Raw genomic sequence first — 12,296 nt, forward strand, 5'->3', positions numbered from 1 at the left:
GGGAGCCGTGAGCGGCGGGGTCCCAACGATGGAAAAATGTGACCCGCCGTAGCCCTCTGCAACACCCACTCATGTATACACTCACACTCACACACACACACGCACACACACACACACACACACATTAAAAACACAAACACCTCCATCTCTTATTTCATCCTGTCCCCCAAGAACGCGTGCACACACACACATACACAGCGCGCTCCTGCACACACACACACGCACACATATGCACACACACGCTACAAGCACACACACCCTCCCTCCCTCCACCTCAGATCCACATCTTCACACGGCCCTGGGCGCCCTCCCATTTAACATGTGTTTTCACTCTCCACATCATCAGAGGACCCGACGACACAGACCTCTCACACATACTGTGACACGCACGCACACGCACACGCACGCACACACACACACACACGTACACACACACACACACACACGCACGCACACACACAAGCCAGCATTTACAGAACATCCAAAGACGCAAAAATAATCTCACACATTCCATGCATGCTGCACTAAGTCGTGTGAAAACATGCTGCGGTCTCTCATTTGCAAAAAGGGTAAATATATAAATATATTGGCATACTTGTGCTTTTCACATGCGGAATGAGGAAAGACTGCTAAAAAAATATACATTTACATGATCAGACTGTATAAATAAGTTCCGGAAAACCATTACTTCAAATGAAACGCTTTCATTCCACAAACCTCTTCAAATATTTACATTTGCATTCTTCTTTTAAGTGCTCTTTCCCCATAGCTGAACAGCAATAGAACCAATTGACTCTCCCAATAGTAAAATAAACATAATAAAATCATCAATACATTTGGCACCGTGACCCCACAGCATCTCCAGCTCTCTTACCTTGACTCAGAGTCCAGTGGTGAGGATGACATATTGCTCATTCAAAGAGGAAAGGCTCTCAAATGCCCTTAAAAATATGCCTTCTGCCCTGGTTACAGCATCTCAACCTCTGCAGACCTCTCTCTCCTTCTCTCTCTCACACACACACATACAATAACACACCAGGGCCCCCAGGGTGGTGGGGGGGGGCCCAAGCTGGTGTGATGGGCGCAGGGCAGCAGGAGGTTGGCGGTGCCAGGCAAGAGTGCCCACAGCAAAGGCAGGCACCGTTCTGCAGAGAGAGAGAGAGCCTCATTGTTGAGTGAGGGGAAGAGGAGGAAGAGCCTTGTAGCTGACCACCACTGTCCCTGGGACTGTTGAGAGGGATGGAGGGATGGAGGGAGAGGAAGAGGGATGGAGAGAGAGAGAGGGAGAGAGAAAGAGGGGGGGATGTAGGGGGAGTAAGAGGGAGGAGCGCTATCTCCCAGTTTGCAGGCCAGCCAGATCTTGTGGTCTTCTCTTGTGAGAGAGAGCGGGAGAGAGAGAGGGAGGGAGAGAGGGAGGGAGAGAAAAAGCGAGAGAGAGAGAGAGAGAGAGAGAAAGAGGGATGGGGGGGGGACTGAGAAAAAATTGGAGAAATTGAGCCCCCACAAAAATGTGAGGCAGAAAAAAAAGTGGGAGGGAAGGCTTTTCACATTCTATACTCATGACATCACTCTCCCCTTCCTTCTCCTTCTTCCTCTCTCTCTCTCTCTCTCTCTCTCTTTCTCCCTCTCTCTCTCTCTCCCCCTCTCTCTCAAAAGCCAAAGAACATCTGCAGGGCAGTCCCCTTCCCCAATGAACCAAGAGCGCGCATGCACACACACACACACACACACACACACACACACACACACACACACACTGACTGACTGCATTCATTCCTTAATCCCTAACCCTGACCTCAACCCTCACCACTACATGACTAAACTTTAACCCTTACTCTAACTAAACCTAATCCTAATTCTAATCTTAATCCTAAAGTAGCCCCTTTAAAGACATGAAAAGAAGCAAAATGTCCTCACTGTGAAGGATTCCTCCTTATCTCTCTATCCTTGTGAGGACATTCGGTCCTCATAAGTATAGAAATACAGGAAGACACACACACTTTTTCTTTTTTTTCCCCTTGAAATCCCCTCTTCCTGCTCTGGGAGAGGCCGTGTCCAATTCCAGATGGGGCCCCGGGGCCGGATGCACTGCGGGCTCTGGGGTATGCCCTTCCTCACGCCCTCGCGCCCCCCCCCCAACCACCCCACCCCCCCCACCCACCCCCTCAACCCCCTGGCCCCTTCCTCGGACACACCCTGAAAGGACCGAGTTGGGTGGTCCGGCCCCACCAAGAAGACATGAACCAGACATACCGCACATAGATACGCATACAGTACACTTACCTACACACGATACATATTACTCTTATTATCGCTTATTATTATTATTATAGAGAGTGGGTGAGAGAACAGGAGCGATGTGATGTCATGGGGACCTAAAGAGATACTCTCTCTAATCAGTGCAGCCCTGCGTTCCTTCAGACAGACTCAACTTGTAGGGGAGAGGAAATGAAAAAGGGAGAGAGAGAAAGAGAGGGCTTAGAGAGAGAGAGAGAGAGAGAAGATGGAGTTTTACCAGAGGGCGAACATGTCTGATGATTATTAATACAATCCTACACCTCCATGGCTGTGTGAGAGGAGTCATTCGACAGGCTTAATCGCGCGGCTTTGTCTCCTCCTCCTGAAATTTTCCCCCTCACAGTGTCAGTGTCGAAAAGTTCTCCAAAGTGACTCGAATTATGTTAATGGCTTACACACTGTCGCGGCATAAATTAATCAGTCGGAGGATAAATCTCGTATTCTTTTGACAGCGGCGCGTCTTGTGCGGGAATATTTGAACTATAGGAGCTTGTCGCATAAACCACAGCGGATGAGATCAGTGGAATAATGCGTTGCAGTATCAGACACCGCTGTGTGTTGTGTTATGCAGTGCGATTTTTTTGGTGAAAGTTATCATAAATGTCACCTTTAATAAGATGAAACGTGGAGCTGAATGGTGCAAAAACCCACATATGTGAACTCAAGAGAGCAGATAGACAATGAGAACTCAGAGAGAGAGAGATAGAGATAGAGGGCAGCACACACACACACACACACACAGAGACATACAGACATATATTCCGGCAATTTTGCAGTCGTGCACAATCCCCGCCATTCCTCCCACGTAGACACACACACACACACACACACACACACACTCTCTTCCTTGTTCGTTGTCCTATTTTCTCCGCTGCCGTGACCCATTTCTGGGCGCTGTTCAGAAACGGGGCCCGCATACACAAACAGCAGAGTGGATGACAAGGACAAGACGGTTCAGAGAAGCTGCGGGCCTCCCACTGCTCTACAAAAAAAAAACAGCCTCTTCCCCACCTTTGTCTGCTCTTCCGCCTACATCCCATCAACAATTTTGTGCAAAGCGTAAGTGGCTGGAGACCTTGTGTGCGGAACATAATAGGCATCTAATGAGAGGCTGTGGGGGGAAATTTCCATGTTCGGGCCATTTGCAGTAACGCTTGTGGGCAAAGAGATTTGGAGTGCGTATCTCTATGCAAGACGGCATGAAAAGTTGATATGATTTAATGAGTGCGTGTGTGTGTGTGTGTGTGTGTGTGTGTGTGTGCGGGTGTCGAAGTGTGTCTTCCTGCCTCGTATTTTGCACATTAGAGCACCGAGGGAAGTGATTTTCTGAGAGAGGCCCCCACCTTGAAGCCGCCCTTGCCCTTCTTGCAGCAGAGGCAGGCCAGCATGAGGAAGACGAAGGTGAAGAGGCCCGAGAAGGAGATGGCCACCACAGCCAGGGACGACGACCAGGACAGCTCACTCAGCGGAGCGCCATCTGCAGGAGAACAACAAGAGTTACGGTCACAGGTGTAAGACACACACGCGCGCACAGTATACTTTCAAGTGACTAAAAAAGGCATAAAAAAAAAAGTGTGAATCACATAACGATGCATTCAGATTACGCAGCTTTTTAAGGATGAATGTGTTTTTGCATGAGTGTTTCACTAGCAGTAAATGGGCTTTTCCATCACTTCATGTATAATGTAATACAGCCCATAAACAACACCTGATTGCTTTGTCAGGAGAAATTATTCTCTTGATCTCGCATTCCCATTTAGAGGCATTTACATGTCTGATTTATGTCTCGGCTTCATGCATTTGCTCTAAATTAAATGTTATGAATCATAGCCCTGTAGGATTCATATGCCATGATAAACATTACGCCTCTGCACCCAAAGCCACGCTGAAATTAATCTGTTGATTTATCAGCAAAAAAGACATATTTTTGTTTTGCTTTTTCATTAGAAACGTCCCAGAGTGCGCCGTGAAACAGCATTTTCAAGGTGATTTGGACATAAATGTTTTTGGTAGTAGTGCTTTTTATGTGAGTGAAAGGAACATTTTTGCATAACACACAGTCAGGAGGGAGGCGGAGGATGAACTCGGGTCTCTTCCTTGTCTCAGTGCTACAGTGCAGTATCCTAGAAACAGACGCTCCAACTGTTCCAGCCTCTGTTTGAAGTGATGCTGACAAACCAAACCCCCTGAGATCATCCCAGACATGGTATGCAGTCAATATATATTTACCCCGCTATAGCATGCACATGGTGTACGCTGGTGATGTATATTCATGATGTTTCGAGATGATTCCATAGGGAGAGGATACGCTGGATGTGATATTTAAGATCTAAACACCAGAGCAACAGGGCAGAAATACATGAAATATCTCACTGTTCTATTGCATTCTATTGCACTAGCACTGATAAACACTAATGTCTCATCGCATCAACACCCACTGAACACCTTCAGAAAAGCAACTGAAACAATAAAGCTATTCATCAGAACATCTGAACAACATTTGATCCAGTACTAAACACTATGCACCATAAATTATACCCAGAAGGCCACTTTGGTGCCAATTTAGCTCATGGCATGATAACCCCCCCCTATGTGTCCTAAATACATCATTTTTCAGTATGATTTCTCTGCAGAGAATACATGCAATGATTTAATTAAAAGCGAGATGCAAATGCAATCATGATACAATATTAATGAAGTTTATTTACAAATATTTACACACTCCAGTTCCACTTCTGAAGCCCAACAGCGTACATTTCTCTGCTGAGTTATTTTCTTCAAGCTCTTTCCTCACATCTCTCTCTCTCACTCCATTATGCTGAGCCCCCCCCCTTCACTCTGTATCAGGAAAAGCAATTTTCAAACTTTGGTGTTTCGAATTATCTCGGATGTGAGCTGCATGCACATTGTCCAATCTCGTGAATAATATCTCATGTTTCATTTTTTGGGGGTTTTCTGGGCAGTGAGCGATTTATTTTTCATCCTGTGACGGGTTCAGAAATGCAACGGTTACCACGGAAACAGATTGGACAGACAGCCATGCAGGATTGCCTTCAGCTGTAAATCTCTCACGTTGATCCGTGCCAACAACAGTGCCACCCCCAGCGCCAAAGACACACTCATACACACACACACACACATACACACACACTCATGCACACATACACACACACATACACAGAGCACAGAGAGTCATTTCTGCTGCCAGTTTGTGCTGATCCTCTGAAAGCTCGTACGACTGGCTCTCAGCGAGTATCAGGCTCTTAGTATAATTGGGCAGAGAGAGAACATTGTCGTTTAGGAGGCCGGCTGGCAGAATGCAGAAAGAGAACAGAGTAAAATCATGCAAAATTAACAATTAAATGCTGGATTAGCCAACCATCTCAGAAAAAAAACACTTTTGGAACAGAGAGTCCTAGTCTGCATTTTATATTGCTGGAATGGACTGAATTGAATGAAATGAATTTACCTAAAGTCTCCATTGAAGTACAATATAACCAGTCAGTAACCCTGTGCAATGCCATCCAAGAGATGCCTTATAAGATCCAGATTTAATTACATTTTATTTGGCAAGGGGGCAATTACAGAGAGCAGAGACAGTATTCTACCTCTGCTGTTTGTTTTAAACTCCCTCTATACCTCACGCTCATATAAATCCCGGCCCCAGTGGCACACTGGGGGGGATGTGACTGGGAATATAGCACTCCATTAATATTTGAGGGACACACTTAGGTCCCCGTGCCGTCAAAATGAAAACAAAGCCCCGGCTAATACACTTGCTCATTAAAGGCCTGTTCCGACCGGTTGCAGGAAAGTGAGCTAGTTATTTAATGCGATGCTTTTGGGTGAGAAAGGGAGAATGCGAGTGCAGGAGTAAGGGGGAAAGAGAGAGGGGAGAGGAGAGAGAAAGAATTAATATCTAATCTTGTACCTGGGCTTTCTCCAGGGAAGTGCCCAGGAGAAGTAGGTGGATGCAGAAAGCCTAGTGCAGCACTTAAAGTTGGCGAGCTTGCATTAAAAGAAAAGAGCGGCGAGGAGAGGAGAGGAGAGGAGAGGAGAGGAGAGAATATTGGTGCAATGATATGAGGCTGCTGTACATGAATGTGAATGTGGGCTGGTTAGCACAAACATGTACCAGTAACATGTTGTTTAGCAGGTAATGACCATGCCCACTTGTATCCTCTCTTGTGAAAATGGGTCAATCAATGAATCAACAATCAGTTAATGATTTTGGTGATTTACTGCACCCACACACACACAAATACCCTCCTGCAGAGTCTTTCGTTCCCCAGCTGTGTGAAATCAATGGCATTGACTGCTCATCTTAATGAAGCAGAGTGCGAGTGGAGAATCTCCCTCTCGTTAGCTGTAATGAGCCCCGATCCAAAGAGACAAATGTCTGCCGCGAAAGGTCATCCAGCTCGCAGAGACACATCCCTCCAGAGAGCCTCTTTAACACCGCTAAACAACACCGGACATTTACAGTGACAAAGGTAGGGAGCAGGGAGGTGAACTGAGCTTTTTTTTTTTTTTTTTTTTTGCTGCATTTTACTTTGCTCTGCTCGAGTTCGGCGTAGCTCTGTAAAAAAAAAAAAAACCTCTGCCTCTCACCGAGCAGCGACTCAGAGGTGGTAGCCATTTTTAGCCTCCCGAGGCGGAGAGCCGAAGCACATCCTGATGACTAAATGATGAAAAGGGAGAGAGAGAGAGAGAGAGAGAGAAAGAGAGAGAGTGTGAGGAGAAGAGGGGGAGAGAAGAAAGGATCTGGTTTGGGGAGAGAGAGAGAAGAGAGAGCACCCAGAGCTGTGTGCTCCGTACACTCCCCCTCCCCACCCCTCCCAGGAGAATCTCTCAGTACTCAACACAGAAACTCAACTAGCTAAAGAGCAACACTGAGTCTGGCTGAGAGCAGACAGAAGCTGAAACTGCAGTGTGGTGCGTTGGCTGGGTGTTTCTGACGCCTCACGTGCTCGTTCTCCCCCCTTTTTGCAGTGTGCAGTTAACTGTGGGCTGAGAAACCATTTGGCGTCTTTTTTTGGAGCTTAATGAGCTACTTAACGAGCTCTCTGGTAAGTTGAATCAGACTTCAGCATCAGTTAATACGGTTGCACTTGAGGTTCTATTCACAGCTTGAGAGTCTGACCTACATGGTGTTGTATTTTTCCCACTCACTGCAGAACCAAACTGAGATGTAAAACTAAATACACCACCAGCAGTACAGTACAGGTATGAGTCACCGGCTTGTCAGATAGGCCAGAGATGCTGGTTGGCAGGGTGGACATGTAGGTTAGGGGTTAGAGCGGGACTTTGCTGACAGCATCCCAGTCCAGACTCTTATCACCTGTCAGCATAATAACCTGGCTATCAGCCTCCATCTGTGGCAGTCTACTAACTCTGTAGCTTCTAAACTCCTAAAACAGATGCTGTACCGAGCAAAACGAATTGTCGCGCGTCTGCCATAGCTGGGTCTTGCGATTGCTTCAAGAGGACCGATTCCAAGTCGAATTCAAAGCCGTCAATGATTAGCGGCTCGCTACGGCCGGGCCTGTTCTATTCTGATAAGCCAGCTGGCCGTTCAGAGCGAGTGGTGCCCAGTTTTATCCCGCAGCTGCGATCCAGAGGGGTACCCGCTCGAAGATGCCAGGCTAGTTACGGTTCTGGCCCGTGCTTCCTTTCCCCTCATATCCAGCCGAGGGAAGCGAGCAGTGTGAGGTACGTCCAGGTGACCGCTGACACCCTTCACCCATCAGAAGCCTGGGGGGGGGGGGGGGGGGGGGGGGGGGGGGTCACTGTCCCCCGCCGCACAGCTAAATCATCCAGAGCTCGGCGGGGAGAAAGGTGAAAGCACCCGCAGGGCTGGAAGCGGGCCAGAACAAACCTTTTACAAAGCGAACACAATTAAGGGTGAGAGGGAGAGAGAGAGGAGAGGTCAGGAATGAACGGATTCATTTCAAAACGTCTAGTATGTCCATTTGAAAAAAACTATTTGGTGTGTGTGCTGTGCGTTAAAGTTCACCAGTCGATCTATTTTGTAAACTATTTTGTAAGCAACGTCTTCTAATGACTCCTTGCTGTAATAGTAACTCATAATAGGCTTTCATCACAGCAATCATTTTGTATGAGTAGGCGTCAAGTTTTCAAATATTGAAATGAAACTCTTCAGGAGTGAGGAAACAAGGTCGCAAAAAGAATAGAAGAAGAATCTGAGGATATGGAAAGTTTGTTTGTGTGTGTATGTGTTTGTGTGTGTGTGTGTGTTTGGGGGTGGCATGCTGCATCTTTATTACATAATTTATCATTCCAGACTCTAGCTGGGAGCAGCCTGAGTGAAATGGTCTGTGGTCACGAAGCCCCGGGAGCTGAAAAAGTAAAAGCTGGGCCCCCTGCTGGACTCCAACAGAGAGACAGGGCTTTCCTCTATTGGCATGCAAACACACACGCACACACACACACACACACACACACATACACACACACTAATGTTGTAGATATGAACATAGAAGGCAGAGGAGCAGGATACAAAGAGCATTCTATGTGAGATGCAAATGTGACCTACAGCGTCTGGTGAAGGCCGCAGACCCACGCATACATCAAGCCAGGGACAATAGAGCACGTTCATACTGTTACATCATATGTTCATGCATGGGTGTGAATGAAGGCTTTTATCTCTTTCTAACTCTTTATCCCCTCTGAAACATACGTAGCACCTGAAATTCCTTGCTCAAAATATCAAAAACATATGACCAAATCCTAAAAACTGTCATTACTTTTTTTTTTTTTAAACATTTATTTATTGATTTTATACATTTAACACATTATACATAACAACTGAACCCTCCCCCAAATCAAACATATGTCAGTATATAATTATAATAATAAAATATCACTTAAAAATAATTAATTAGCTGATAATCAGGTTAAAAAGGACCAAAATTTACAATGGAAAGAAAAATTAAGTAAGTAAATAAATAAAACTGTCATTACTTTGTTAGAAACTTTACTTGTTTTTAACTTGGACTTGGACTTGGACAGACTTGAATGTCTGGTTTGGGAATGAAACTCTACAAAATGTGTGCGCACGCAAGCATGGCCAAGCTTCAAATCTCGATGAATTCCCCTAAATCCCTATGCAAATATGCACGTAATCGCTGCCAAATGTTCATACGGTCACATCTGAAGTGTGTTCAGAGTTATCGCTGTGGAATTCCTTATCTCTCTCCTATGCCGCATCGGGAGCGGGAGTGAGTGAGTGAGTTAGGGCAGTCAGGCTAATGCTGACGGTCAGGTGTCAAGAGTGTGAGCGGTGATTTCACCCGCTGCAGTCAGGTGAGTGATGCCTGTGACCCACAGACCTTGGAGGAGCCACAGCTACTGACAGATGAGATAAAAAAACAGCGTGAGCAAAGTGCTGAGAGATGCTCTACAACCTGACAGTGTGTATGCGTGTGTGTGTGTGTGCTGCAGTATTTATATCCCTGTGAGAGCCAGTTTTAGTTTTTAGACCTTTGGAGTGAGGGCAATTTTGTGAAGTGAGGATATTTTTTTTTATCTTGGACTTGGGTTTAGAGTAAGGATTAGGTTAGGGTTAAGGAATGAATATAATCAATGGAAAGTCCTCACAAGTATAGTAAGACATGCGTGAGGGTGTGTGCGTGCCAAGCCGGTGACAGAGACGGAGCTTCTCTGCTCAGAGCCAAGAGGGCTACTATATCAGAAATGCTGGCTCTGTTAAAATAAATCATCGCCCCCCCCCCCCACACACCCCCCACCCCCACCCCCGCTCCTCCACTAGCGCTACTGCTGACACCATGCTTCCATCAGACACTGAGAGAGAGAGACCGAGACAGAATAGAAAAAGGAAGACTGATCAGTGGAAAGGCAGAAGCAAAACAAAAACAGGAAAAGAAGGAAAGATGTTGATGGTGACAAGATGAGAACAGACAAGGCAGAGAGGGGAAAGGGGGGAGGGTGAGGAGGAGGAGGAGGAAGGGTTGGAGATGGTTAAACAAGCCCATATGGCCCAAACACATGTGAACTGCATGCGGCTGATGGCCTGGCCACATGATAACAGTCTGTCTAAGGGGACAAAGAGAAAGGCAAGCTGCCATGCATCTGCCATGCACACTAAATAGTGCAATAATCCTCTTTCTGTTCATTTCTTTACAGGAATATAATTATATTGAATATCTATGTAGAGAGAGATAGATAGACAGATAGATAGATGTACAGTATATAGTAGTATTATAGTAGAGTATAGTATAGTATTGCATAGTATAGTATAGTATAGAATAGCATAGTATAGTATAGAAGAGTATAGTATAGTATAGTAGTCTAGTATAGTATAGTATAGAATAGTATAGTATAGTATAGTATACTATAGTCCAGTATAGTATAGTACAGTACAGTATAGTATAGTAGTATAGTATGGTATAGTGTAGTACAGTATAGTATAGTAGTTTAGTATAGTATAATATAGTATAGTACAGTGTAGTATAGAATAGAATAGTATAGTATAATTGTACAGGACAGTATAGTATAGTATAGTATAGTATTGTATAGTATAGTATAGTATTGTATGGTATGGTATGGTATGGTATAGTAGATACTACATGATATATCATGTGTTATATATAAATATAAATATTTGAATATATGTATTGTATATATAGATGGATATTCATCTGTCTTTCATAACACAAGTTTTCCTTTTCTCATATTCACAACACTGAACAAAACAACAGAGATGCACTTTTGGTCTGTCATCAGTGATATGAATGTAAACAGGACCAAATGGTAGCAAAGCTGTAACGGCTGCCTGGACTTGTGACTCAGGAACCGGCTGGGGAGCAAAAATCAGCTGGTTTCCATGGTGACTGCTTCCCCCAATCCTGTTCAGACTAATTCAAATGCCCTCCTAATGCTCATGGACACTGTGCCAATACAGAAAACAACTTGCCCCTGCCACCAGAGAGGAAATACACCTTCCACACACTCTCCTAAATGAAACATCCAGTCCTATGAAGCATAGCCTTGGCTTTTCTAGCGGCACAAAACAAAAAAGGAAAACAATCCTTCAAGGATAAATCCACCCTAAAACACTTTAACACCGTTATAACAGCTATTGGTGACGCACCTTGCATTTCTTCCTATTTTGTTGTTTGGTGTATTTTGTCTTACTCCTGTGGGTAACTGGCTGTCAAACATGGTTGTCACGTTGAGATATTTCCAGCGAACATCCATGGTAAGTTTTTTGGTGTCAGTCCCTCAGAATCAAAGAGCGAGGGCTTCTTTCTAGCCTCACCATTTTGCACCAACGTTCGACAATCAGACAGAGAGAAATCCATCGTAGAAGTGGCAGAGTGACCAATTTCTCCACCGACAGCAGCCTCAATAGACCAGAAGGCAATGCAACAAGACATGCTGCAGTTTGAGTAAGAGGGGCAAATCAATTTTTCTCGCTCTCTTGCTCTTAGTACGCTATCATTATCGCTACTACTCTCTCCACCTACATGTGTAAGCCACAGCTGGATGCTGCAAGTTCACACCTGGGTTGTCGAGAGCGATTCTGGTAAATGCGAGAACTCACTAACTGCGGCGGACGTAGATAAGTTGCGAGAAAGTGGGTTCACCAAAAAAGTGAATTCTAACACTTCATCACAAAATAACTCTGGAACATCACAAATTTGCATCAAAATAACAGTGTAAGAGGATCTGTAGGTGGATTTTTCTTTTTAAAACAAGATGTGAACAACTCCTATGTGAATAACTCCCGCCTATGGAGGACATAAGATGGCTACCCATGACCTCTCTGCTGTGGACCACAACGCCCTGGGGCTCCTGTGCTCCTGGCCCGCTGTGAGGATTATGTAACTCTTCCTCTGTAGATATGTCACCCTGAACAAAATACCTGCGCCAAGCAAACACCACAAAGTCAATCGCCTCTCCCCCTGCGTTATAGCTCCCATCGGGTCGAAAATCGAAAACAAACTCGACACCCT

The 12,296-nt window shown here is 45.3% G+C and overlaps 1 protein-coding gene across 1 annotated transcript in view; it reads right to left on the reverse strand.

Moving 5' to 3' along the window:
• Positions 1-11,538, reverse strand: part of aatkb (apoptosis-associated tyrosine kinase b) — a 31,022-nt gene extending 19,484 nt beyond the window's left edge. Inside the window, exons 1-2 of the mRNA XM_071531166.1 lie at positions 11,476-11,538; positions 3,642-3,836 (exon numbers count right to left, since the gene is read on the reverse strand). Coding sequence (XP_071387267.1) covers positions 3,642-3,836; positions 11,476-11,538 — 258 coding nt within the window. The remainder of the gene's footprint in view (positions 1-3,641; positions 3,837-11,475) is intronic.
• Between the last annotated feature and the right edge of the window lie 758 nt (positions 11,539-12,296).

Source organism: Centroberyx affinis, unplaced genomic scaffold, assembly GCF_046629955.1.
Source record: "Centroberyx affinis isolate AG114_WGS23_722 - 3 ecotype Tasmania unplaced genomic scaffold, CSIRO-AGI_Caff_v1 ptg002048l_1, whole genome shotgun sequence".
Classification (NCBI taxonomy): domain Eukaryota; kingdom Metazoa; phylum Chordata; class Actinopteri; order Beryciformes; family Berycidae; genus Centroberyx; species Centroberyx affinis.